Source organism: Ovis canadensis, chromosome 18, assembly GCF_042477335.2.
Source record: "Ovis canadensis isolate MfBH-ARS-UI-01 breed Bighorn chromosome 18, ARS-UI_OviCan_v2, whole genome shotgun sequence".
NCBI lineage: Eukaryota > Metazoa > Chordata > Mammalia > Artiodactyla > Bovidae > Ovis > Ovis canadensis.
This window is the reverse complement of record NC_091262.1, coordinates 58,546,052-58,573,843: the sequence shown is the minus strand read 5'-3', so window position 1 is coordinate 58,573,843 and position 27,792 is coordinate 58,546,052. Positions and strand designations below refer to the sequence as shown.

At 44.6% G+C, this 27,792-nt stretch overlaps 1 protein-coding gene, 1 long non-coding RNA gene and 5 other non-coding genes across 9 annotated transcripts in view; 3 read left to right on the top strand and 4 right to left on the bottom strand.

Moving 5' to 3' along the window:
- The window catches only part of SNX6 (sorting nexin 6), a 53,302-nt gene extending 40,644 nt beyond the window's left edge, over positions 1 to 12,658 (top strand). For 2 of the 3 annotated variants that reach the window (XM_069558700.1, XM_069558703.1), the window contains exons 11-14: positions 2,969 to 3,055; positions 6,504 to 6,663; positions 6,746 to 6,831; positions 10,984 to 12,658. In XM_069558700.1, the coding sequence (XP_069414801.1) occupies positions 2,969 to 3,055; positions 6,504 to 6,663; positions 6,746 to 6,831; positions 10,984 to 11,037 (387 nt within the window). In that variant the 3' untranslated portion in view covers positions 11,038 to 12,658. The remainder of the gene's footprint in view (positions 1 to 2,968; positions 3,056 to 6,503; positions 6,664 to 6,745; positions 6,832 to 10,983) is intronic. The other variant, XM_069558701.1, reaches the window with a different exon arrangement.
- LOC138423134 (uncharacterized) overlaps positions 1 to 14,761 on the bottom strand; it is a 41,520-nt gene extending 26,759 nt beyond the window's left edge. Inside the window, exon 1 of the long non-coding RNA XR_011250141.1 lies at positions 14,616 to 14,761. This is a non-coding gene — a long non-coding RNA (uncharacterized lncRNA). The remainder of the gene's footprint in view (positions 1 to 14,615) is intronic.
- LOC138424011 (U1 spliceosomal RNA) lies at positions 14,386 to 14,549 on the bottom strand. Its single transcript, XR_011250587.1, has one exon. It is a non-coding gene; the product is annotated as a U1 spliceosomal RNA (small nuclear RNA).
- Positions 14,762 to 18,120: 3,359 nt separating the features above from the next.
- On the bottom strand, positions 18,121 to 18,210 carry TRNAY-GUA (transfer RNA tyrosine (anticodon GUA)). Its single transcript is given in 2 exon segments — positions 18,121 to 18,156; positions 18,174 to 18,210. It is a non-coding gene; the product is annotated as a tRNA-Tyr (tRNA).
- Positions 18,211 to 20,982: 2,772 nt separating this feature from the next.
- LOC138423989 (U1 spliceosomal RNA) lies at positions 20,983 to 21,146 on the top strand. Its single transcript, XR_011250564.1, has one exon. It is a non-coding gene; the product is annotated as a U1 spliceosomal RNA (small nuclear RNA).
- Positions 21,147 to 24,304: 3,158 nt separating this feature from the next.
- TRNAY-GUA (transfer RNA tyrosine (anticodon GUA)) lies at positions 24,305 to 24,394 on the bottom strand. Its single transcript is given in 2 exon segments — positions 24,305 to 24,340; positions 24,358 to 24,394. It is a non-coding gene; the product is annotated as a tRNA-Tyr (tRNA).
- Positions 24,395 to 26,992: 2,598 nt separating this feature from the next.
- Positions 26,993 to 27,157, top strand: LOC138424000 (U1 spliceosomal RNA). The gene has a single exon (XR_011250576.1). It is a non-coding gene; the product is annotated as a U1 spliceosomal RNA (small nuclear RNA).
- Positions 27,158 to 27,792: the final 635 nt, after the last annotated feature.

Genomic DNA, 27,792 nt, shown 5'->3' with positions numbered 1-27,792 from the left:
TCAGAGTTGATTTCCTTTAGGATGGACTGGTTGGATCTCCTTGCACTTCAAGGGACTCTCAAGAGTCTTCTCCAGCACCGTAGTTCCAAAGCATCAATTCCTTGGCGCTCAGCTATAGTCCAACTCTCCCATCCATACATGACTACTGGAACAATCATAGCTTTGACTAAAGGGACCTTTGTTGGCAAAGCAATGTTTCTGCTTTTTAATACACTGTTTCAGTTTGTCATAGCTATTCTAAGGAGCAAGCATCTTTTAATTTTGTGGCTGCATTCACTGTCTGCAGTGATTTTGGAGCCCAAGAAAACGAAATATGACACTGTTTCTGCTTTTTCCACATCTGTTTGCCGTGAACTGATGGGGTCAGATGCCATGATCTTTGTTTTTTGAATGTTGAGTTTTAAGCCAGCTTTTTCATTCTCTTCTTTCACCTTCATCAAAAGGCTCTTTAGTTCCTCTTCACTTTCTGCCATTAAAGTGGTATCATCTGTATATCTGAGGTTGTTGATATTTCTCCCAGCAGTCTTGATTCCAGCTTGTGATTCATCCAGCCCAGCATTTTGCATGATGTACTGTGCATATAAGTTAAGTAAGCAGGGTGACAGTATACAGCCTTGACGTACTCCTTTTCCAATTTGAACCTATCCATTGTTCCATGTCCAGTTCTAATTGTTGCTTCTTGTCCTGCATACAGATTCCCTTAATGTTAACATTTTCTACATTAAAGTTATTTTATTCCAAAAGGTCCATATTTATTGTTTTTTGCCCTTTGTGTACATTTCTCTCTCTCTTTTAAAGATACGAATCAATTTTGAAATTTTATTTTTTAATTTAAGGATAATTGCTTTACAGAATTTTGTTGTTTTCTAAGAATCAATTTTAATGTAGCAGGATGATTATCAGTGATTCTCCTTAGTGTATCAATATCTGTTTTACAAATGTTCCCAGTTGTCTTATAAGTGGCTTTTTACAGTGGACTTTCTTTTATCAGGATTCAAATGAGGTTCCCATATTAGATTTGGTTGACATAATACATTCTTCTTTATCCTCTGTCTCTCCAGAGTGAATGAAGAGTTCTCATCTTTTTAGTCTGACATGGCTGCTTCCCACTTCACCTCACCTCAGACTCACCACACCACTTTAGTTCTGTGGTTTTGGTTTTGTTTTTTTTTTTTTAATTTTTACTCTTTGGTATTTTCAGGCACATTTTGTAAATGTTTTAATGTTGTTTTGTGGTTGTCTGCAGCAGGGGGATTGGTTTGAATTACCTAGTCCATTACTACTGCCAGCCTCTATTACTTTATAGTCATGTGTACATATCAGTTGCTATTAAAATGAATAGAAAAATACAGGTGAACCTAAAAGATGATGTTGAAACTAGTTACAGCCAAGAACTTGAGTCAAATATAGAGTCCTTCCATAAATTCACTAATCTCATTTGATCTCATCATTTTTCTGTTAAATTTTTTTTGTCAGTTACGTACAAAGACAAAATAACAGGCTCATAGAAAGAATGGTAGGAAACTTAGCTTAAATAGGAACTGATACTGTAGTTACTTATAACTTTAATTTCTTTATCTTCATTTTTTAAAATTTATTTTAATTGGAGGCTAATTACTTTACAGTATTGTGGTGGTTTTTGCCATACATCGACATGAATCAGCCATGGGTGTACACGTGTTCCCCCATACTGAACCCCCCTCCGACCTCCCTTCCCACACCATCCCTTGGTTGTCCCAGGTCACCAGCTTTGAGTGCCGTGCTTCTTGCTTTGAACTTGCACTTGTCATCTGTTTTACATATGGTAATATATATGTTTCAATGCTAATAACTCAAGTCAGCCCACCCTCACCTTCTCCCATAGTCCAAAAGTCTGTCTTTACATCTGTCTCTTCTGCTGTCTTGTATATAGGGTTGTCGTTAACCATCTTTCTAAATCCATATATATGCATTAATATACTGTATTGGTGTTTCTCTTTCTGACTTACTTCACTCAGTATAATAGGCTCCAGTTTCATCCACCTCATTAGAACTAACTCAAATGCATTCTTTTTTATAGCTGAGTGATCCATTGTGTATATGTACCCCACTTCCTTACCCATTCATCTGCTGATGGACATCTAGGTTGCTTCCACATCCTGGCTATTATAAACAGTGCTGCAGTGAACATTGGGGTACACGTGTCTCTTTCAATTCTGGTTTCCTCAATGTGTATGCCCAGCAGTGGGATTGCTGGGTGATATGGCAGTTCTATTTCCAGTTTTTTAAGGAATCTCCACACTGTTCCCCATTGTGGCTACACTAGTTTGCATTCCTACCAACAGTGTAACGGGGTCCCTTTTCTCCACACCCTCTCCAGCATTTATTGTTCGTAGACATTTTGATGGCAGCCTTTCTGATCAGCATGAAATGGTACTTCATTGTGGTTTTGATTTGCATTTCTCTGATAATGAGTGATGTTGAGCATCTTTTCATGTGTTTGTTAGCCATCTATATGTCTTTGAAGAAATGTCGGTTTAGTTCTATTGGCTCACTTTTTGATTGGGTCATTTGTTTTTCTGATATTTAGTTGCATGAGCTTGTATATTTTGGAGATTAATTCCTTGTCAGTTGTTTCATTTGCTATTATTTTCTCCCATTCTGAAGGCTGCCTTTTCACCTTGCTTATAGTTTTCTTTGTTATGCAAAAGCTTTTAAGTTTAATTAGGCTCTATTTGTTTGTTTTTGTTTTTATTTCCATTACTCTGGGAGGTAGGTCATAGAGGATCTTGCTATGATTTATGTCTGAGAGTGTTCTGCCTATGTTTTCCTCTAAGAGTTTTATAGTTTCTGGTCTTATATTTAGATCTTTAATCCATTTTGAGTTTATTTTTATGTATGATATAACTTTAATTTTTTTACAATAAGAAAGTACTGAGTGTAGAGTATAAATACTGATTAAATACTTAATTTTTTTTCCCTATTTTAGAAAATAGAAGCACGAGTGTCAGCTGATGAGGACCTCAAACTTTCTGACCTTTTAAAATATTACTTAAGAGAATCCCAAGCTGCTAAGGTAATTTTATTCATTGTTTTTTAAAATGGACATTCTTTACAGAAATCCATCATCTCTTTAGAAGTTGTTAGACTTAAGATGGTTTAAGATGACTTATCTCTTGATTTTAAATCTTATTTTCAAGTGTGATTTTTTTTTTCTCCTTTTATAGATTGTATGGCACAGAACCCCACATTAAAGTCTCCTCTATTAACTTCTGATACAGTTTGTCTGGAACTTATCTTTTTTTTGAATTTGATATATTTAGCCAGGTGAAATACCTGCAAAGACAAAAGGAAAACACCCAAATAACGTTGTACAGCTAGAGGAGTTCTAATTTGGCCTAGCTAAGTCCTCTGTTGAGGGTGTCTGCTCAGTTGTGTGCAACTCTTTATGACTGCATGGTCTGTAACCCGCCAGGCTCCTCTGTCCATGAGATTTTCCCAACAAGAATACTGGAGTGGGTTGCCATGTCCTCCTCCAGGGGACCTTCCTGACCCAGGGATTGAATGCACGTCTCCTGTGTCTCCCAGATTCTTTACCATTGAATCACCAGGGAAGCCCTCTGTTGAGGGTGAGAGAGTCATAAAACAAGGATATGTTTTATTTTAAGGCATCTCAAATTTCCTTTTGTAAATCTGTCCATGTGTAAAACTAAAACTCTTTACTAATCAAAAAAAATGTTTAACAAAAACTTCTAAAAGCACTGAAATCTTAGTGACTCAGATACTCCAATTCAGTGTTAATTTATGAATTGAGATGTACAGAAAATTCCCATCTGGTCCCTGGTGCTTTGAATACCCTTCTTTTATCTCTCATCAAATTATAAACAACCCTTTTAACTTTGAGGACTTAAGTACTTGCAGATATACTGTCCATATCGAATTTGTTTTAAATCAGATTGTGTATTATGAACTGCTTAACATGGTTGGGAAGGGTTAAAATAAATTGTTCACCTTTGAAGACTTATTATTATAATATGTAATTGTAATGCATTCATAAAAGGGAAGGCTGCTCAACAAATAAAAAGGAATAAGCTATGCATATATACAACAGGATGGGCCACTCTCAAAATTATTTTGCTGAGTGAAAGAAGCCCAACAGTAAAGAGTGCAGTTTACATTAGCCTTCACTCTTGGTGTTGTACATTCTGTGGATTTGGACAAGTGTGTAGTGACATAAGTATCATACAGAATAGTTTTCCTGCCCCCAAATCCTGTGTTCCATCTGTTCATTCGCCTTCCTCCTAACACTTTTTGGTACTTTAATTGCCTCCGTAGTTTTGCCTTTTCCAAAACGACATATTGTTGAGTCTTTTCGTATTGGTTTCTTCACTTGGTAACGTGCATTTAAGTTGCTTCTGTGCTTTTCAGGACTTGATAGCTCTTATCTCTTCAGCAGTTAATAGCCTCTATCCATCAAGTTTGTTTATCCACTGACCTCAATGAAGGGTTGCTTCTAAGTTTTGGCAGTCATGAGTACAGCTGCTGTAAACATGCATGTGCAGGCTTTTGTGTGAACATAAGTTTTCAGCTCCTTTGAGTAATAAACAGCAAGGAGGGTAATTGCCAGACCATATGATAAGAGTAGTTCTGTCAAACTGTCTTTCAAAGGGGCTATATCACTGCATTCCCACCAGAATGAATGAGAATTCCTGTTGTATAACATCCTCACCAGCAATCGGTATTATCAGTATTGTAGATTTTGGCCATTCTGACAAGGTGTGTAGTGATACCTTGTTCTAATCTGCATTTCCCTGATAACATTTGATGTAAAGCATCTTTTCACAAGCTTATTTGCCATCTCTGTGGCTTTGATGAGCTACCTGTTTAAAAAAGAAGAGTTATTTGTGTATTTTGGATAGTGGTCCTTTCTATCAACATTTTTAACTGTTAGGGAAAGGAAAGGAAAGTGTTAGTCACTCAGTCATGTCTGACTCTTTGCGACCTCATGGACTGTAGCCCATCAGGCTCCTCTGTCCATGGGGATTCTCCGGGCAAGAATACTGGAAGGAGTAGCCATTTCCTTCTTCAGGGGATCTTCCCAGTCCAGGATTGAAGCTGGACTGCCTGCATGCCAGGCAGATTCTTTATCATTTGAGCCATTAGGGGAGTCCCTGAGCCACTAAATACACATCAAAACCATGGAGTTCTGTCACTTCACACCCACTAGATAGCTCTAATAAAAAAGACAACAGTGTTGACAGGAATGTGGAGAAATGAGACCCCTCAGAGTTCTGGTGGAAAAATGTAAATGGTGCGGTCACTTTGAAAGTAGTCTGGCATTTTCTCAAGAGGTTCAACATAGAGTTACGAGGTGACCCTGCAATTCTGCTTCTAAATAAAGAGCTATGAAAGAGAAGTGAAAATGAAAATGTCCACAGAAAAGCTTAAACACACATGTTCGTAACAGCATTTTTATGAAATAGCCAAAAAGTTGAAACAAACCAAATCTTTCAGCTGATGAATGGATAAATCAGTGTGGTATATCCATACAGTGAAATATTTAGCAATAAAAGGTATGAAATACTGATTCATGCTATAGGTAGATGAACTTGAAATTTTATGCTAAGTGAAAAAGCCAGACAGGGGAGTTCGCTGGCAGTCCAGTGGTTAGGACTCTACTCTTTCACTGCTGAGGGCCCAGGTTCAGTCCCTGGTCAGAAAACTAAGATCTCACAAGGCAAGCAGCCAAAAAAGGAAAAAAATAAAGCCAGGCACAAAAGGCCGCATATGAAATGATCCCTTTAAGACTCTGTTTATTCGGCTGTGCTGGGTCTTTGTGGCTATGTGGGCTTTTCCCTAGTGGTGGTGAGGTGGGGTTCCTCTCTGCTTGTGGTGCAGGACTTCATTGTGGTGGCCTCTCTTGCTGCAGAGCGTGGGCTCTACATGCTCAGTAGCTGTGGCTCCCGGGCTCCAGAGCACAGACTCGATAGTCGCGGCACATGGGGTTGGTTGTCTAACGACAGGTGGGATCTTCCTGGATCAGGGAGGGAAACCGTATCTCTTGCATTGGCAGGCACATTTTTTACCCCTGAGCCACCAGGGAAGCCCAGGATTCCTTTTCTAATGAAATGTCCAAAATAGGCAGTCTGTAGAGACAGCCAATGAATAGTTGTCCATGACTGGAGGTGGGGGCTGTAGGAGGAAATGGAGAGTGATTGCCAATGGATATGAGATTTCCTTTTGGGTGACAGAGGTGTTCTAAAATTGAGTGTAGTGATGGGTACACAATTCTGTGTGCATATTAACCACTGAATTGTGCTCTTTGAATGGGTGAATTATATAGTGATATGAGTTATACCTCAATAAAGCTGTTAGCAAAAAAATTGAGAAGAGTAACTGGCCTGTGGCATTCAGTGTGTAATTGTTAGTTCCCATGATGGTTGTCAGGGGTGGGGGTGGGGGAGGTTGGCAGCAGCTGCTAGACACAAGCAGCATATGTTATCATGAAGCATTCTGTTTTATAGGATCTCCTCTATCGAAGATCTAGGTCATTAGTGGATTATGAAAATGCCAATAAAGCACTGGATAAAGCAAGAGCGAAAAATAAAGATGTTCTGCAGGCTGAAACATCCCAACAGTTATGTTGTCAGAAATTTGAAAAAATATCTGAATCTGCAAAACAAGGTACTTTTATATTAACCTTTAGTCATCAGGTATGTTTTACACTGTTACACAAGTAGTTAATCCTAATTTGTTTTGTTCACAGAACTTATAGATTTTAAGACAAGAAGAGTTGCTGCATTCAGAAAAAATTTAGTGGAACTGGCAGAGTTAGAACTGAAGCATGCAAAGGTAGTGTCATATTAAAGATTTAACAATTTAAGTGACTTAAAATTTAGGAATGAGTCTGTTATGATACTTTATACTAATTTTAAAAATAGGAAATCTTAGACTTGAGAGGGATTTTAAAGATTATCTAATTTCAGCCAGAATAGTATCTGCAGTGTCTCTAATGGTTAGCTCTGCAAGACTCTAGTACCTAATATGGAAAAACAGTATCGTTTTTTGACTAGTTAAAAAAATTTATTTTCTTTACCCTACTGTCATTGCTCATTTAAAATACTATACTCATTTAAAATGGAAACACTTTTGCATGTGTGAAGTGATTATTGTACACATTTCTTGTTGCAGCATGTTTTTTTAATTGAAGTATATAGTTGATTTAGAATGTTATGTTGGTTTTAGGTGTACGGAAAAGTGATTCAGTTATATACGTATATGTATATATTCTTTTTCAGATTCTTTTCCATTATAGGTTATTACAGAGTATTGAGTATAGTTCCCTGTGCTATACAGTCGGTCCTTGTTGTTTATTTTATATATAGTAGCATGTATATGTTCCCTTGTGGCTCAGCTGGTAAAGAATCCGCCTGTAATGCGAGAGACCTGGGTTTGATCCCTGGATTGGGAAGATCCCCTGGAAAAGGGAAAGGCTACCCACTCCAGTATTCTGGCCTGGAGAATTCCATGGACTGTATAGTCTATGGGGTTGCAAAGAGCTGGACACAACTGAGCAACTTTAAAAAAAAAAAAGTGTGTATATGTTACTCGAAAATTCATATTTTTTATGGTTAAAAAACATAAAGTTTACCATCTTAACCAGTTTTAAATGTAAAGTTTGAGTACTGTTAAGTATATTCACGTTGTTGTATACGAGATCTCTAGAACTTTTTCATTTATTGAGCATTTATTTTAAAAATGTAATTGCAGGCCACATGTGTGTCTGTGAAATTTTAGCTTGCTAGTCTTAGCCCAGCTCATTGAGATCTTTTGGAAATTTGGGTTTGATCATGTAGTATTTGACTATTACACTAGTTTTTCCTGTCAGTTTGATATCTGCAATTTGTATGAACTTCCTTCTTATGTCATCTAAGTTTTGATTTAAAAGGTCGATCAGGATTAAATGAATCAATGTTTGTTAATCTAATTTATAAAAGTGGCACCAAAAAACTTTTAGTTCTCTTCTATTCTTTCTATACTAATTGACATTAACTTATTAATTAATATTATTTGGTTATATTTATTTGAATAGTTATGAATTCACTTATTTATACTATTATCCACCATTATTTCTCCATTTTATCTGTGAAGGACATTAGGATCGAGCCTGTGTTGGTTTTCTGATGTTCACTGTTTATGTTCTTTTTAAAGAAGTTATAAACTATCACGGATTTTGTTATAGATTAAGGATGAGTTGACAAACTACAACCTGTTTTTGTAAAGCTTGTGAGTCAGAAATAGCATTCATGTTTTTAAATGATTATAAAAACATCAAAAGAATAATACTTCTTGACCTGCTAATTATATGAAACTCAAATTTAACCTGTAAAGTTTTATTGAAATACAGCCAAGCTTATTCACTTATGCTTTGTCCATGATTGCTTTCATACTACTACTGCAGCAACGTTGAGTAGTTGAAACAGAGACCAAATGTCTCTGAAAGTCTAAAATGTTTACTGTTTAACACTTCACAAAAAAGAGTTTGCTGACCCATGTTATAGATTGGTGTTAGCCTCTGGTTTCCAGATTTTATACTTTTTCAAATTCTTTCTGAGGTATGTTCTTTGGGTGCCAGTTTCTTACAGCTGTTCTAGTCCAGTTGTTCTGAACTAGCAGTGATTTTTGCCCCCCAGAAGACATTAAGTAATTTCTGAAGGCATTTATGGTTGTCACCAATCGGGATGGGTAGGTTATGGAGAGGCCAGAGGCCAGGGTTGCTACTCAACATCCTCCGATGCACCAGAGAACCCCCACAAGAGGGGATCACACAGCCCCAGTGTCAGGAGTGCTGAGCTTGGAGAATTCTGTTGTCTCAGACTTCTTACTGATTTTGTAAGTCTGAACAAAATCTCATTTTGGTCTCAGGATCCAGGCAAACCATTCCAGAAAGAGTAGGTAATGGTTAAATTTACAGCAAGATGTTTGAAACTACTTTGGATTTTATTTATTATAACTGACATATATGACTTTACCACATAATTGAAGCAGAGTTATAACAGAAAACACGATAGTTAGGTCACTTTTGTTTCCTTGAAAATAGGCTCAGATTCTTTATTAAGGAAATAAAAAATGTATGATGGGGCAGTAACAAAAGAAAGTGATGAGCCAACTGTGAGGGTGTGACGTGAGTCCCCACATACCCTATTGTAGGTGCAGAGAAAGGTACACCTTTTGCGGGGCATTTTGGCAGGTGTCAGCCTGCAGCACATACATCTTGTGACTCACCGGTTCCCGTTGGGGGATGCAGCTGTAAGAAGGTAATTGCATAACAATAGGCAGGCTTAGAGTCATTTGTCAGTTCTGTTGTTATACTGGCCAAAAATTAACAGTAACTTAAACATCTACAATTGTTTATTTTCACTTAATTTTAGACTTTTCAGAAATGTTGCAAGGAAAGTACAAAGAATTCCTGAATACTCTTCACCCAGGATCCCCAAATGTGCATGTTATCACATCTGTTTTGTCTTTTTCTCTCCCTTCTTCCCTGTTTCTCTTTACACACACACCCCTGTACACACCTTTTTTGTCTTAAACCATATGAATAAGTTGCAGATACTATGCTTCTTCCTTTTACACGTTTCAGTGTGAATTTCCTAAAACCAAGTAATTCTCTTAAAATAGTTATAAAGGAGAGGAAGTTAATATCGACATAATTCTATTATCTAACTCAGAGACCTGAGTATTCACATTTCCCTAGTCGTACCAGTAATGTCCTTAATGGCAAAAGGAGACTGGAGAGATTGTGTGTATTCAGGGTACCTGTCGTCTTAGACTTCTGGTGTCTAGAGAAGTTGCTGAGTCTTTGTGCTTTGTAGCATTGGATACAGGCCCATAGAATGTCCCTCAGTTCGGGTTTGTCTGATTCCTGGGTTTGGGTTCTGCACTCTGGGAAGGTGTCCCACACAGAAGTGATGTTCAGATGGTTTCATTGCATTGTGTGTGAGGAGATACATGCTGTTGATTAGCTGCCTTGTACAATGTACAGCATTGATCATTTGCTTAAAGTGATGTCTGCAGGCTTCACAGTGGCCGAGTTGCTGTTTTATACTTTGGAATTAAGAGGTATTCTGTGGGGAGGTAGTTGAGACTGTTAAACACCCCATCACTCAACCAGCACTGACCAGCAGAACTTCACGCCATGGTGGGAGTACTCATTAGCGCTGCCCGGTGTGGTTGGTGTTAGTCACGTGTGGCTCTTGATCCCTTGAAATGTGGATAATGCACCTGAGGGACTGAGTTTTTATTTGATTTTAATTAACAGAAATTTTAATTATGCAGCTGTACATAGCTAATGGCTACAGTATTGCCATTTTAAGTCTCATAATAGCATCCATTCATGTTTTTTGCCTGAGTCAGTTAATTTGTGATGATTGCCAAATGGTCATTTTCTAATTTCATCTTTATACATTTTAGTTGAATTTCTAAGGAGAAGGATTTGCTTCACTCCTGTTAATATATTACTGTAACATAAATATACTTAAATTTACTTTTGTATGTTCCTAAATTTGGATGCCAGTTCACGTTTTATAAATGGGCATTTAGGTATGACTTTTGTAGAATACTTCTGTGTGATATTACTATTTTTATAAAACTGCTATAAGTCTAAGCTAATGTATATTTTAATAGCTAAAGAATAAGAACCTACCTTACCATCAGAACATGCTCAGTAGTTTAATCTGTATACAAAGGGCATATTTTATAACCCTTACTAGAGCATGCCAAATATTATTAGTCTAGATAGAAACTTACTGAAGCATCTAGTACATGGAAAATATTATTGTGCATGGAACAGATTCTGTAATTTTATGTCTTTAAAGCTTTGTTTCTACATAATGACTGTTTTCATAATTCTGGTATCTTAATGTGATTTCTAATGCCATGTGTTTTCAGTAAGACTCTTTCACACTATTTGAACCTCACTGTTGCTGTTTCCTTCCTTTGCAGGGTAATCTACAGTTGCTGCAGAACTGCCTGGCAGTGCTCAATGGAGACACATAAGCCACACTCTTGCCTTCCAGTTAAAAAGGGCTGCCTTCCTTCAGATTTTATTTTTTCTTAATGATGTTAGGCATTTACTGCTCACTGGAAACGAAAGAAACAGCTGACAGAGTGCATCTCCTCTCCTTTTTCTGAAAAATAATGGATCAGTGCCACCCACGGGTCTGCGGGCTGCGTGGTGGCACCTGCACCCTGGACAATTGCCCATCATCGCGCCCTCCTCCTCTTCAGAAGTCCAAAGTTCTGTCTTTTTTAAGTAGCCTCTATAACTGTGTTTATGAATAGTATTCCTTTTGGCTGCCAATCTTATTTACCTTTAAATAATTTCTGAAGTTTAACCCTTTCAAAAATACATGGTTTAAACGAAGATAAGGATTGCCATTACCTTTTTTTTTTAAATTTTGTTAAAAAAATTATACACCACCATAGTTCACTCTTGTATCCTGGTAAAGCATCTTAATCAGACTTATTTTAATTAATGAACATTTCTTAGAAATTTTGGGACAGGCTTTATGTACTCTTTATAAGTATGATTTCTGAAGAAAAGCAAATGCATTAGTATGTTTGCCTTAAACTTGTAGACTAAACCAACTATTGTCAAATAAACAGTGATAACAGTGATAGTTTTTAACTCTGTGGTCATTGTATCACTCTAAAATTTGGAGTAGCTATAATCTACTCCTATACTATGCTTTTACAGTGCAGGTCTTAGCTTTTCTTTATTTCTTTTAAAATGGCATATGGAACCAAGTTCACCGCTTTACAAAAGAATGAACTGCTTCTCTGGGTGCTTTGAGCACTTCATGTAAGATGGAATTGGACAGAGACAGGTTAGAGACCGCTGTTTCTAAAACTGGAACAGAGACTCTGATCTGTTATAATTTCCAGGATTCCACCTCTAGCTCAGCCAATTAACCATGAGACATATGCCGGAGTATAGATTGGTATGTAGAGAGAAAGAGGCCTGCTATAGGGAATAGCACTTGTCAGTGGGGAAAAGTTGGAATATTTGGAATAAAAGTTAGGGTACAAAGTTAAGGTAATGTCAGTAGCTACTTTACAAATATTATTGACCTTTCTAATGTGAATGACCATTATGTTATTCCTAGTTTAAAATTAGCTTGAGTGGTTGGATTCTTCCATTCTAAGTTGTCTCCCATGTAGAAACCACAGGCATTTGGGTTGGTCACTCCTGCGGTGTGTTCCTAATTGTTTTTGCAAACCATTCTGAAGACCGCCTGCCTGGGTCTCAGGGCTAGTTACTCCGGTTCCCGACTTCTCTGCTGCTTGTCTCTTGCCTCACTGGTGTGCTGCTCAATGTTTCTCTCTGTTACTGTTGTTCCTCAGTGTGTTTGAATTGTCCATGTTTGTGTTGGCTGAGAGATTGTTTTTTGTCCTCCATGTCCCCTTCACTGGTTGAGAATATGCCCCTGTGATGCCCACCAGTGGGTGAGCGTGGGGTGGAGGGCCCCAGCCTCTGGATTCAGGGGCAGACCCTTGTGGCCTCAGACCACAGGGTTCACTTGAGCTCTTTGCCTGTTTCTCCACCATGAAGGATATACTGACCTACCTCACAGGGGTGTTGTGAGGATTAATAAATGTTGATACAGTGCTTTGGAAATGTGAAGATGCTGTGTCAGTGCTAAAAAATAGCAAGTTCACAATTTTCTACACAGCCATCAACTAACCTGTTTCTACCAAGGTGGCCTTTTTCTAGGAAGGGAGTACAGTGGAAAGTACATCCCCTGACCTTTTGGTTTAGAATGCTTGACGGAATGGGGTAAACTGGAGGTGACGATTATGGGTGTGGGGAGGTAAGGCCTGCTTAATAAATACATGTATAAATGAGTTAATTACTATCCAAGGGTCTTGGGAAAGAATGTGTGTTACTCACTTGAAATCATATGGGAAAAATTTACTTTGTACCTCCAGAACAATTGAAACATTTATTCCATAGCTCACTGCTGGTGCTGCTAAGTCACTTCAGTCGTGTCCAACTCTGTGTGACCCCAGAGACGGCAGCCCACCAGGCTCCCCCGTCCCTGGGATTCTCCAGGCAAGAACACTGGAGTGGGTTACCATTTCCTTCTCCTAGTCCCTGTTAAAAATAATAGCCCACCCTGGATTCACTGTTCTTGATTGAGTTGTGGCATTCATAAAGCTTTAGCATGGCAAAGGTACGAGAGGAAGACACCTAGTGGCAGAGACAGGACAGCAATGGAAAAAAATGGTTTCCCTCAGGAGATGCTTTATGCTTTTCGAGGAGGAGGAGTAGAGCAGCCTGGTCTGTGGAAACGGCCTGGGGAGTCGTTGGTTGCAGTGGGAACCAAGGATGTGAGGGATTAGGAGTTTATGTGGTGGGCGAGCAGACTGACAGGAGAGGGAATCAGTGAAAAAGGTGAGGCAAGCCTGCCTGAAGCCAGTGAGGCTCCAACTGGATGAGAGTGTTTTTCAGTGGGCACATAGTGTAAAAGGAAAGCTATCAAAAAATTGATTGTTCACTGCTTATGGGTAGAGGAGAAATGTCAGTAACCTCAGGTATGCAGATGACACCACCCTTATGGCAGAAAGTGAAGAACTAAAGAACCTCTTGAAAAGCGTAAAAATGCTGGCTTAAAACTCAATATTCAAAAAACAAAAGATCATGACATCTGGTCCCATCCCTTCATGGCAGATAGATGGGGGGGGAAATGAAAACAATGACTAATTTCTTGGACTCCAAAATTCTGTGCATGCTCCTTGAAGAAAAGCTATGACAAAGCTAAACAGCATATTAAAAAAGCAGAGACATCACTTTGCTTACAAACGTCCACATAGAAAACTGGTTTTTCCAGTCACATACAAATGTGAGAAGTGGACCATAAAGAAGGCTGAGAGCCAAAGAATTGATGCTTTGGAAGAAGCGTCAATTGGTGCTGGAGAAGACTCGAGAGTCCCTTGGACAGCAACGAAATTAAACCAATCAGTCCTGCAGGAAACCAACCCTTAATGTTCACTGGAAAGATTGATGCTAAAGTTGAAGCTCCAATATTTTGGCTACCATTGGAAAAGACCCTGATGCTGGGAAAGACAGCAAGAGAAGAAGGGGGCAACAGAAGAAGAGATGGCTGGATGACATCATTGACTCAATGGACATGAGTTTGAGCAAACTTCTATAGGTGGCATGGTGCAGTTCATGGGGTGACAATCAGCAGGACTGAGGCACTGAACAATACCTAACAGCAAGTTTATAGCAGAAAACAAAAATGACAAAAAAGCACCGCTACAAATCCCTTTGGGTATAAAACATTGAAACACAACATACTCCAGACACCAAATAAGTCCCTTATAATCTGTATTCACAATTACCAGCGGAAAGGGCGAACACAGTCCCCTGCTACCCCAAATTATGCAGTCGAGCTTCCCACATTTGGGGAAGTCACAGCGGTCAGCACACCCAGAGTGCAATGAATAAGTCTCGCCCTGGGAAAACCGCCTTCGTGATTATGGTATTTCCCTTTCCAGGTAAATATGAGTTTCCGCCCACGCACCGCCCAGCACACTCGCGCTCGCTCCATTCTCCACGCACGGTCACTTACTCAGCCGACTGCACACTCCAGGCCCTCAAGCCCCTGCACGCCTATCGTCGTGGCCTGGCTCAGCCGTAGACCAACCCCAGAAGCCTCCGCGTGTCCACACGCAGGACGCGCAGACCCAGGTGAAGTGGGACCAGCAACCTCTGCGCGCCTGCTCATCTACATACGCCACGCCCTTGAGTGGGTGTCGCCGGCGTGCTTCGCCTTGGGGACCGCGGAGCCTACTGACCCCACCCGAGACGCGCCGATATCTCCAGTGGAGGTGGGGCATGGCGCGTGGCGACAAGTCGGGACCTGCAGAGGGGACCAGGGAAGACGAGCTCTCGGCGTTCGGCGCCCCGCAGTTGAGGCGGTGGGTGGGTGGGTCCCGGCTTGGGTCTGGTTTCACTTTTACTGAAATTGACACGCAACAGAATGTCAATCGGACGTTAAATAGTAAGAGCAGAGTTTCGTCATAAATTTAGCATGAAATTTAGTCCTCGTCCATGACCTTTCTTTCTGATTGTGTAGTAATCTAATCTTGCAACAGCGAAAGAAAAACACTATCAGGGCAAAGCGTCCCTGTAAGGGGTAGATGTGTATGGGCTGGGTGAGGTGTTGGATGGTCCCTGAAAATCAAATGCACGCAAATATCACGTTTTAGTTTTGAAAGACTAGGCTGCCCTTTCAACTGCCAGATTTGTCTTTTCCTCTTCGGTATATGAAGATTATTTCTCGGAATCAAGTGGCTCCTCCTCAAACGTGAGCAAAACGACTGAACGAACTGTTGTGCGATCAGGAGGCGAGAGGCATGACTGGAGATTTTAAGATTAGGGAAGGCTTCCTGGGGTCCTGACTGCTCAAAGATCCTAGAACACGTGTTATATAGCACCCTTTTTTCTTTTTCTTATTTTTGCCGCGATGTCTGGTGGGGGCAATGCTAGTTCCCGCAACAGGGATGGAATCGCGCGCCCGCGCCGCCCTGCAGTGGAAGTACGGAGTCTTAACCACTGGACCAAGTGGGAAGTCCCAAGCACCCTTTTTGATTATTGGTTGTCTCAGGAAGTTTTCTTTCTTAGTGAATATTTCCTAAAAATAGAGGATTTTCTTATCTAACCCCAGTGTTTCTTGATAAAAATCAAGAAATTAACATTGATATGTTATTTATTCTATAGACATTATTCCATTTGCTCAATTCTCCCAGTAATCCTTTATAACAAAGGGAAATTCAGAATCACGTGTTACATTATGTATCCTGACTTTTAAACCTATTTTAATCTGATATAACTCCCAGCCCTATCTTTTTAATTTCATTATGCAGGCATTTTTGAAAATTACGGGCCAGTTATTATTGCGTAGAGTATCCTTTGATTTTTAAATTGTCCTGTATGTCCTCATAATTACATTCAAGTATGTATTTTTTTGACAGGTAGACAACATAAATGATACTGTATTGGTCTACAGGTTGAATTATGTCTGTGTCCCGCCCCACCCCACCCCCCAACCAGGAAAAAAAAGCAACACACCTCGATATCCTAATCCCTGGTGCCTATGAACACAATCTTATTTGGAAATAGAATCTTTGTACATATAATTAAGGTAAGGTCAGTCAGTCAGTCCAGTCACTCAGTTGTGTCCAACTCTGTGACCCCATGGACTGCAGCAGGCCAGGCTTCCTTGCCCATCACCAACTCCCAGACCTTGCTCAAACTCATGTCCGTCGAATTGGTGATGCCATCCAACCATCTCAGCCTCTGTTGTCCCCTTCTCCTCCTGCCTTCAATCTTGCCCAGCATCAAGGTCTTTTCTAATGAGTCAGTTCTTCAAATCAGGTGGCCAAAGTATTGGAGTTTCAGCTTCAGCATCAGTCCTTCCAATGAATATTCAGGACTGATTTCCTTTAGGATTGACTGGTTTGATCTCCTTGCTGTCCAAGGGACTCTCAAGAGTTTTCTCCAAAACCACAGTTCAAAAGCATCAATTCTTCGGCCCTCAGCTTTCTTTCTGTAAAAGGTCAGTAAAGCGGGCCCTAATCCAGTAAGAATATTGCCCTTATAAGAGGAAAATGCTGTGTAAGGACAGAGATATATAATGCCATGTAATGACAAAGGACAGACTGCAGTGGTCTTGTAGCGGTGCTCTTGCAGTGACTTGTAGCGGCAAGTCATGGATTGACTGTCACCTCTAGAAGCTAGGAAGAAGCAAGGACAGAATCTACCCAGAATCTCAGAGGGAGCATGGTCCTGCTGACACCTTGATTTTGGATTTCTAACTTCTGTAACTGTGAAAGAATAAATTTATGTTGTTTCAAACCACCCAGATTGTAGTACTTTATTATGATAGCCCTATCAAGTTAATCCAGTGTTCTCCTGTGGGCATCACACTGGAAGCATGTGAAGCCAGTTTGTTCAGTTATTGATGGTGCTAACATTCATTATTTGGTTAGGGTGGTGTAACAGTCATCTACTGCTGTGTGACAGATTACTGTAAAACTTAGCAATTTAAAATAGTAACCATGTGGGTGACTTCCCTGGTCCCATGGTTAAAAATTGCAGAGAAACTAAGCCTAGGCAATGATCACTAAGACCTGACTCAGGCAAATAAATAAAGTGATTAATTAATTTAAAAAATAGCAACCATGTTATTTGCCCACCATCCTTTGGGTTATCAATTGCAGTTGGGCTCAGCTGGGCAGTTCTGTGGCATTGATGTAGGCTCACTTATACAGCTGCAGTCACTTGCCCGACAGTTGGGGCAGGTTGGTCTAAGGGCCTCAGCAGACATATTTCATCTTCACTCCCATAATTCATCCTCCAATAGGCTAAATCAGTCTTCTCATGGTGGTCTCAGGACAGCAAATAAGAGCAAGTCCTGATGAGCACCTACTTTTCAGTCTCCTGTTTCCATCACATTTACTAATGTTCCATTAGCAGTGGTTCTGAAGATCTCCGGGTGGTAGCTCTGCCCCACAAATAGATTAAGATGGTTAGGAAGGTGTTCTGTCTCCCTGAGTCTGCACCTGCAGAGACCTGCAGGGTCGGAGAGACAGAGGTTGGGAGGTTGAAAGGCTGTACTGGGACAAACAGAGACTGTGACCTTCCTTGGGGGACAGAGCTGGGGACTGAGCCGGCATTGAGGGGGTTTCAGGAAGGGTGCCCCGCTGTCCCTGACTCTGTGTTGGCCTGGGTGCTTGTCGGCCTCGCTCCAGGGCTTTTGGAGCACAGCTGCCATTTGGTGGGCCTGGGCGGGAGTGGGGGAGGGGTGGGGCGGTAGGAAAGTGAATAAAAGCAGAGAGGGCTCGGCCCGCGGCCGCAGCTACTGCGCTGTGGGCCTGTGTGTGCCCTACGGGCTGGAGACGGTGCAAGCGAGACCCCAGGCCACGGCCAACGCGGGGCTGTGAGGGTGTCCCCGAAAGGCTTTCCCGCCTCTGGCCAAGAAGGAAGGAGGCTGCGCTGCCGCAGGGTGTCGGGCGGGGAAGAGGCGCCGGTGGCGGGGTGCCTTTCCCTGGGGAGCAAAAGCAACCAGCACCTCCTTCGAGCCGGAATCGAACCAGCGACCTAAGGATGACCACACGTGTCGGATCTACAGTCCTCCGCTCTACCAGCTGAGCTATCGAAGGGTGCGCGCCACCGAGCGGCCGGGGACCTTACTTTTTCCGGAAATGCCGCAACACCTCACTGGGACGCCCGAGGTGAGACTGACCGGGCTGGTCGGAAGCCCCTTTGAAGAGAGAGTTTAAGTGCCATTTAAGTGCTCTTAAGTGCCGTCAGTTCAAACTACTCCTTTGGTCAAAATGGTATTATTTGCTGTGGCACCTTGTGCCACCCTTCAAAGCCAGCATCATCTTGCCTGCATTCCGCAGGTCTCCTCTGGATCTCCCTGCTTTCGCTCTGCCACCTTTACAGCCAGAGTGATTTTCCCTCCTTTGCTAGGGGAGTGTGGGCAAGAGGGGTGGGGGTGCGGTGTGGAGGGTTTAGATAAAGCTGCTTCTCTTCTGGAAACTTCTGGTTCACTCAGACTTGAACCCTTACAAAGGTCTACAAGACCCTCAGTTCTTGTCCCCACGCAGTCACCTCTCTGTTTCTGTACCACTCTTAAATTTTGTTCTGTACTCAGGACCTCCTTGCTATTCTCCAGACCCAGTCCCACCTGAACACTGCTCTAGCTGACCCTTTGCTAGTAGGGATGCTCTTCCCAGACAGCCCCATGACTAGCCCCCTCCTCCCTCCAGTCTGCTCACACTGTCACCTTCTCCAGGGAGCCTTCCCTGACCACCGAAATCAACACAGCAACCTGCCTCCTTATAGCAACTCCCATCAGCTTTTCCTCCTTGGTTTTTTTCTTTTTTTTTTCTTTTTCATAGCTCTTAACATCCTAATTAATTTACCTACTGTGTCTCTTGTCAATTTTCTCCCACCCCACACCCCTTTCTCTAAGTAAAATAGGAATACCAAGAGGCCTTTTTGTTGCCAAATTCCTGAACAATGTCTGGCATTCAATACATAGTTGTTGACTGGAAAAGTGCCCAGTACTGTCAAAGAGATCAGGATATAAAAGAAGGGGCCAGGAGCCAAGGTTTGCCCAGGGGGATGTGGAGAATTATCTTCTTTAGTCACAAAATAGAGCATTTAAGTTGAGAACTATAGAGCTCAAAGCAGGTCGCAACCCCTCCAAACCATTTCCTGCACTAAGAGACCTGACCAGACTCAAGCCTGGCTTTCAGCAGCATAAGGTCCTGTCCCTGCCTTGACCTCCACCCCCATTAAAATGTCTGTCTCATCCCAGACATAGAAAACAAACTTACCGTTACTAAAGGGGAAAGGTGGGGAGAAGACAGAATTGGGGATTAACATATCCACACTACTATATATAGAATAGATAAACAAAGAGGACCTACTGTATAGCACACAGGACTATACTCAATATTTTTTAATAACATGCGAATAGAGTCTACAGTATATATAATACTGTCTCAAAAAATCTAACACCTGACACAGGCCCCTGATCTCCGTTTTTTCTTTCTTTCCTTTGGCTTCTGTATGCTGCATTTCTAGTTCCCTGGTCAGGGTAACTCCTGCCGCCATACAGAGCTGTCTTAACCACTGAACCGCCAGGAAGGTCGCCTAACTGCCATTTGTTAGAGCATTCATTTAAAAGGGCTTGCAATTGTGAAGTTGGTTTTCTCTTAGTCCAAAGAGTCTCTCTTTGGGCTGGGAGCCATTCCTTTGAAGTGTAAGCAAGAAGGATAGGGCCTCTGTCTCCCACTTTCTGTGCGAGGACCCAACCTAACTTCAGTAACTGCCCACTGACAAACACGGCTGGCCTGCCTCTCTACTGACCAGTGGTGTGTCACTGCTGCCTCTTCTGAGCCCCCTCCCTCTCATCCTCCCTTTAAAACGCTCCGCTCCCCTCGCCATTCCGGAATAGAGCTGGTCAGCTCTGTCCCCTGCTGTCAGTATTCACGGAATAAAGTCTCTTTCACCACTTTCTCTGCGGTCTGCTGTTTCTCTTTGACCGAGTCAGATCGGAAAGGACCGAAGGACACCTGGGGGGCCGCCCAGTGTCTGCCCGTTGGGGCGGCAGGCGGGGGTGGGGGGTGGGATGCGGGGGCGGGGCCCAAGGGCAAGGGCTCCTGACCCCGAGCACCGCGCTCCGGGAGCCCCCGCCTGGTGCGGTGGAGGCGACCGCTCGCGCTCTCACCTGGTTTTCTCTCTGCAATAGGACCCCGGGCTTTCCTTCCAGCATCACTAGGATAGGCTACATATCCCGAAGCACTTTCGTCACTTTTACTTAAAAAGACACCGTGAAGAAACATTACCACGCTTTCCTATTAAGGCGGCTTTAGCGCTTAATGTAAACCGGCAAATAGGTCTTTCCTGAACTTTCCATGACTAGAAGATGAGTTCAGACAGGGAACTGCAAAAAAGGGCTGATATTTTCTTCTTGCTGAAAGGAAGGTGAGACCAGACCCGAGTCCCGACCCACCCCTCAACTGCGGGGCACTGCGGTCTCGTGTCTTCCCAGGTTCCCACTCCAGGTCCAGACCGGTCGCCGCTCGCCCGCGCGCTCCCCTCACGAGACACCGGCGAGTCTCGGGTGGGGTTAGTAGGTCCCGCGCCCCCGCCTGGAAGAACATGACATCCGGGACATCCCGGCAGGGGGCGTGGCGTATGTAGATGAGCCGCGAGCAGAGGCAGCTGGTCCCTCTCCTCCCGGGCCTCGGTGTCCTGCGTGTGCACACGCGGAGGTTCCTGAGGTTGTTCCCCGGGTGGGCGAGGCCGGGCCGAGGGATGAGCAGGGGCTGAGTGTGCGGAGGTGGTGCGAGGGTAGTGACCGTGCGTGCAGAGTGGGGCGAGCTCGAGCGTGTCGGGCGGTGGGTGGGCAGCAACTCATACTTACCTGGCAGCGGAGATACCATGATCACGAAGGTGGTTTTCCCAGGGTGAGGCTTATCCATTGTACTCCGGATGTGCTGACCCCTGCGATTTCCCCAAATGTGGGAAACTCGACTGCATAATTTGTGGTAGTGGGAGACTGCGTTCGCGCTTTCCCCTTATATTCTGGTTTACTAAGAACAGGTAAAGTCGATTAGCTATGGTAGTTAACTTACTACAGTGTTCTTGAGACTTTCTGCTTGAGTTTATTGGACTTCGTTTATTTCTAGTGTTTTTTGTTCTGTTGTATAGTTTGTGTCTTGAAGCCTTATGATTCTTTGGTTGCTACAACGAATTCTTTTTTGAGTCGTGTTTTTGATTTTTATCTCATTTCTGTTTTTTTTCTTTTGCAAGCACCTGTCATTTTTCTAACAACTGTGGGGTTTTTTTGAAAAGAGGGGTTCGTGTTTGGATGATAAAAGTTTTAAAACAAACTTTGGCATTTATAGTATTAAAGATCAGAAAAAGACCCATATAATATCTCACACAGTATTTATAAAGTCATTTATTGTTTCAGTCATGCCCGACTTTGCCACCACTTAGACTGCAGCAAACCAGGCTTACCTGTCCTTCACTGTTTCTCAGAGTTGTTCAAACTCCTTGCTCATTGAGTCGGTGGTGCAATCCAACCATCTCATCATCGTCCTGTATGTCACCCCTTTTCCTCCTGCCTTCAGTCTTTACCAGCATCAGCTGTTCGAATCAGGTGGCCAAAGTATTGAAGCTTCAGCATCAGTCTCTCCAACGAATATTCAGGGTCGATTTCATTTAGGATCGACTCGTTTGATCTCGCAGTCTAGGGACTCTTAAGAGTCTTCTATCACTTGCGTCTGGAAACCGGAAAAAAAAAAGTCTACAAAACGAAAACAATCAAAAAACAAAGCTGGGGATAAACTAGGATAAAACATGGATAAACTAGGAGTATGGGATTAATAGGTAGAACACTATATAAAAAACAAGAATATACTACATAGCAATTGAACTATATTCAATATCATAATAATTTATAATGGAAAAGAATCTCAACTGTACACCTGAAATTAACACAAGATTGTAAATCAACTAGTTTAATATATAAATTTTTTTAAAACGAATCTGGAGGGAATTCCCTGGGGATCCCGTGTTTAGGGCTCCAGGCTTTCACTGATGGGGTGGGACATCAATCCCTGATAAAAGAACTAAGATCCCCAAAGCTGTGCATGCCCCCCCAAAAGGCAGATTTTTTACATGTACAAGAGAACGCCCAAAGGAAGATAAATATCCCCAAAAGTGGCTAAGTGGTTCCTTTTATTGGCCCTGGTTCCTTTTGCTGGAGAATGATAGAGACTAAAATCTGAGTCCTCTTGTTGATGAATACTGGTGTGTCAGTGCTAGTAAGTTCTGTACCTACTCAATGGATTATATTCCATTATTATCATACCCTGATTTGGCAGTGGGACTCCTTTGAAACTGGCTCCTATGCGCTTGATATGCCCCCAAATCAGTCACCGTACATTTCTTCACTTTTCCAGGCTTGCATGTTCCTCTCCTAAGAGCCTCACCTCCCATGGAAGCTGATGTGCCCCTTCGCCCTCCTGCCCACCATGACTTCGGGTTGCAGCGAGGCTTCCTGTGGAGTGATGGGGAAGGCTATCAGGCTCAAAGCAATCAGCACATCCAGGCTTAACTAGGCCAGTAGGTATCCAGGCTTGGCTGCCCTTCTTCGCCCACCTACCCCAGTTCCTGGGCATAGGGGGCTTCTTCCTGGAAGAGGTCAAGGTTCTGTGGACTTCCTGGAGAGAGGGCTGGAATCCAGAGGGAGGGGCAGAGGGCACGGGTGTCCAGGTTGGACGCTACAAACATTTCAGATCCCACTGGGTGTGTGCCCACCACCCAAGATTGCTAGCCCACCTTCCCTCAGCCCGGTGTGTTGCCACTCCCTGACCAGGCAGCAGGCACCTCTGCCCCTTTGAGGTTAGGGGACAGTGCCTCAGAGGCCCCCTGCCAGTCTCTGTGACACCCAGACCAGAATAGTTGGCCATGTGGTCATCAAAACCCACACCCCTTCCCACTTCCCCAAATCCAGGTCCCCAAGGATTGCACACCTCCACATCCCTTCGGGAATAGATCCAACAAAGGCCCAAGTTTCTTTCTTTTGGCCCCAACTGCTGGTCTTTACAGATGGTATCATTCAAGGCTGGGGTCTCTGCATCCACAAAGCAACGGACCTTTCTGGAAGGGCACTGGTCAGACTGCAGTGGCACAGCCCCTTAGGCCCAGGGAGACTCCAAAGACTGCAGGTCCGCGCATATTAGCAGTGGGACGATTAGAAGGGTTGAGACCAACAGGGCCGGAGGGTGGTGGTGGTGGTGGTGAGGGTGACCACAGGAGTTTGCCAGGAGAGGAAGACAAAGCAGAAACACAGTCTCCAGTTTGAGAGGCAGTTCAGTTCAGTTCAGGCGCTCAGTAGTGACAGACTCTTTGCCATCCCATGGACTGCAGCACGCCAGGCTTCCCTGTCTATTACCAACTCCTGGAGCCTACTCAAACTCATGTCCATTGAGCCGGTGATGCCATCCAACCATCTCATCCTCTGTCTTCCCCTTCTCCTCCTGCAACCAAAAGAGGGCTTGTGTTCTCAGGGGTCGGGGACGGCAGCCCGGTGCCCCTTAGGTTTCAGAGAGCCACAGTGCCATCGGCTGATGAGTTTGGGTGGAGTAGGGGCTTAGGGCAGGAGGAGGATCACGGGAAGGGGGCTCAGCTCACCCGTCGGCCCGCACCAGCTGCTCGAAGGCCTCATCCACGTTGAGGCGCAGTTTGGCAGAAGCTTCGAAGTAGGCCACGTGGTGGGAGGCAGTGAAGGTGGAGGCTTCAGGTCGGGGGACCTGGGGCGCGGGGGGGGGGGGGGGGGGGGAGGGATACGGAGGAGTCAGATGCCTGCAGTCAAGGCTAATCCCGGGCGGAGAGGCAGAAAGACACACTGTGTACTCTAACTGGGGTAAGTACTGCGGAGGCTCAAGTGTAGAGTCCTCTGTAATGGACTCCAACTGTAAGCAGAGTCTCTGGAGTTTCCCTCCCACAGGAAGGGAGGGAGAAAGTACCACTCCCTGCTGTTCTTTGTACCCACACCCAAACCAGTCTGTCCCGCTCCTTCCTGATGACAGTCCAGCCAATTTCCTTCTGGGTGCTCTCTCCACTTCAACCTTTCTCCCAATTTAGCCTTAAGGACCCAGCACTAAACTTAGCCACCTGATGAGAACCTCCTCTGCTTTGCACTGGGGAGCAAAAGCAACCAGCACCTCCTTCGAGCCGGAATCGAACCAGCGACCTAAGGATGACCACACGTGTCGGATCTACAGTCCTCCGCTCTACCAGCTGAGCTATCGAAGGGTGCGCGCCACCAAGCGGCCGGGGACCTTACTTTTTCCGGAAATGCCGCAACACCTCACTGGGACGCCCGAGGTGAGACTGACCGGGCTGGTCGGAAGCCCCTTTGAAGAGACCGGTGCGCTCACCGCCAGGGCGCCGGGTGAGGGTGCGAGGACCCGGCAATCCTGCGGGGTGCCTGCGGCCCGGGCGTGGTGGTGGCCGGCATCCGGGCGCCGAGTTTCAAGATGCCTCGTGTCCTCTCCGCCTTCCCTCTTTCTACAAGTGGGGACCGCGGCCTGAAAGCGGGGAGGAGGGCTAGGGGAGAGGCGTTGAGAAATGGATGGTGGGCGCGTGGGGTGCGGGAGGCCGGGTCGAGGAGAGGGGCACCGGGGAGCCGGCTGCCAAACGCCTAGCCAGCCACCTGGTGCTCTTTAAGTGCCGTCAGTTCAAACTACTCCTTTGGTCAAAATGGTATTATTTGCTGTGGCACGTTGTGCCACCCTTCAAAGCCAGTATCATCTTGCCTGCATTCTGCAGGTTTCCTATGGATCTCCCTGCTTTCGCTCGGCCACCTTTCCAGCCAGAATGATGTTCTCTCCTTTGCTAGGGGAGTTGTGGAAGAGGGGTGGGGGTGGGGTGTGGAGGGTTTAGATGAAGCTGCCTCTCTTCTGGAAACTTCTGGTTCACTCAGACTTGAACCCTTACAAAGGTCTACACGACCCTCTCTCAGTTCTTGTCCCCACGCAGTCACCTCTCTCAGTCTCGGTGCCATTCATAAACTTTGTTCTGTACTCAGGACCTTCTTGCTGTTCTCCAGACACTGCTCTCACTGACCTTTTGCTAGGGATGCTCTTCCCAGACAGCCCTATGCCCGTCCCCCTCCTCCCTCCAGTCTGCTCACATTGTCACCTTCTCCAGGGAGCCTCCCCTGACTACCGAAATCAACACAGCAACCTGCCTCCTTACAGCAGTTCCCCATCTCCTTTCCTTCCTCGTTTTTTTAAATTTCTTCATAGCTGTTAGCATCTAACGTACTAATGAATTTGCCTACGGTGTCTATTGTCAGTTTTCTCCCACCTCCTCACCCCTTTCTAACTAAAATATGACGTCTAAACCATTTTGCCTTACACCTGAAACTAACACAACGTTGTAAACAACTATATTTCAATTAAAAACAATTTTTAAACGTCCTCTCTGAGTAAGTCCAACACCTAACACAGGCCCCTGTCATACTTTTTCTTTCTTTCTTTTTTTTGTCCGCGCTATGCTGCATTTCAGTTCCCTGGCCAGGGTAACCCGTGCCCCCGCCGGCCCCCGCATTGGGCGCTCAGAGTCTTAACCACTGAACCGCCAGGAAGGTCGCTTGACCGCCCTTTGTTAGAGCATTCATTTAAAAGGGCTTGCAATTGTGAAGTTGGTTTTCTCTTAGTCCAAAGGGTCTCTCTTTGGGCTGGGAGCCATTCCTTTGAAGTGTAAGCAAGAAAGATAGGGCCTCTGTCTCCCACTTTCTGTGCGAGGACCCAACCTAACTTCAGTAACTGCCCACTGACAAACACGGCTGGCCTGCCTCTCTACTGACCAGTGGTGTGTCACTGCTGCCTCTTCTGAGCCCCCTCCCTCTCATCCTCCCTTTAAAACACCCCGCTCCCCTCGCCCATTCCGGAATGGAGCTGGTCAGCTCTGTCCCCTGCTGTCAGTATTCACGGAATAAAGTCTCTTTCACCACTTTCTCCGCGGTCTGCTGTGTTTCTCTTTGACCGAGTCAGATCGGAAAGGACCGAAGGACACCTGGGGGGCCGCCCAGTGTCTGCCCGTTGGGGCGGCAGGCGGGGGTGGGGGGTGGGATGCGGGGGCGGGGCCCAAGGGCAAGGGCTCCTGACCCCGAGCACCGCGCTCCGGGAGCCCCCGCCTGGTGCGGTGGAGGCGACCGCTCGCGCTCTCACCTGGTTTTCTCTCTGCAATAGGACCCCGGGCTTTCCTTCCAGCATCACTAGGATAGGCTACATATCCCGAAGCACTTTCGTCACTTTTACTTAAAAAGACACCGTGAAGAAACATTACCACGCTTTCCTATTAAGGCGGCTTTAGCGCTTAATGTAAACCGGCAAATAGGTCTTTCCTGAACTTTCCATGACTAGAAGATGAGTTCAGAGAGGAGAGGGCAAAAATGGGCTATTTTTCGCTGAAAGGAAGGAGAGACCAGACTCGAGCCCCGACCCACCCCCTCAACTGCGGGGCACCGCGAGCTCGCGTCTTCCCACGTCCCCCACGACTGGTCGCCGCTCGCCCACGCGCTCCCCTCCCGAGACACCGGCGAGTCTCGGGTGGGGTTAGTAGGTCCCGCGCCCCCGCCTGGAAGAACATGACATCCGGGACATCTCGGCAGGGGGCGTGGCGTATGTAGATGAGCGGCGCGCAGAGGCTGCTGGTCCCGCTCCTCCCGGGCCTCGGTGTCCTGCGTGTGCACACGCGGAGGTTCCTGAGGTTGTTCCCTGGGTGGGCGAGGCCGGGCCGAGGGGCGCGCAGGGGCTGAGTGTGCGGGGGTGGTGCGAGGGAAGTGACCGTGCGTGCAGAGTGGGGCGAGCTCGAGCGTGCCGGGCGGTGGGTGGGCAGCAGTTCATACTTACCTGGCAGGGGAGATATCATGATCACGAAGGTGGTTTTTCCCCGGGTGAGGCTTATCCATTGTACTCCGGATGTGCTGACCCCTGCGATTTCCCCAAATGTGGGAAACTCGACTGCATAATTTGTGGTAGTGGGGGACTGCGTTCGCGCTTTCCCCTGAGTGTTTATTTGGTTTTAAAAACAGGTTGTAGTTGTTTTTTCCCTTAGGGGGGTGGGGTTTGTAGTTTTATAGGGCTTTCGTTGAGTTTTTTAATATACTAGTAGTTTTAGAGGATCTAAGTGCGTGTTGGGGAAAATGAAGAGTAGCTATAGAAAACAAAAGAGTTAAATAGGGTTGCTGAATGACTATGTCCGTGTTGGTGGAATTCCGGTAGTTTAGTGAAAAGGATAGAGTGTTTAGTTTTGTGATGTGCTGCAATTTATGGTGTCTTAAGGAGCTACGACTGAGCAATTGAACTGAAATATACGTACGGTTTAGGTTTAGCTAGTCTGACGTTTTTCTCTTTGTCATATACTTTACTAGGTTGTGATCGTCTGCTTTTTAACAGTGTTGATTTGTTTGTTATCTTGTGCAAGTCGCTTTTTTATACTGTTCATGAGGTGGGCTTCCCTGGTGGTTCAGACGGTAAAGCGTCTGCCCGCAATGCGGGAGACTCCCGAGTTCGATCCTGGGTCGGGAAGATCCCCTGGAGAAGGAAATGGCAACCCACTCCAGTACTCTTGCCTGAAAATTCCATGGACAGGGGAACGTTATAAACTACAGTCCACGGGGTCGCAAAGAGTCGGGCACGACT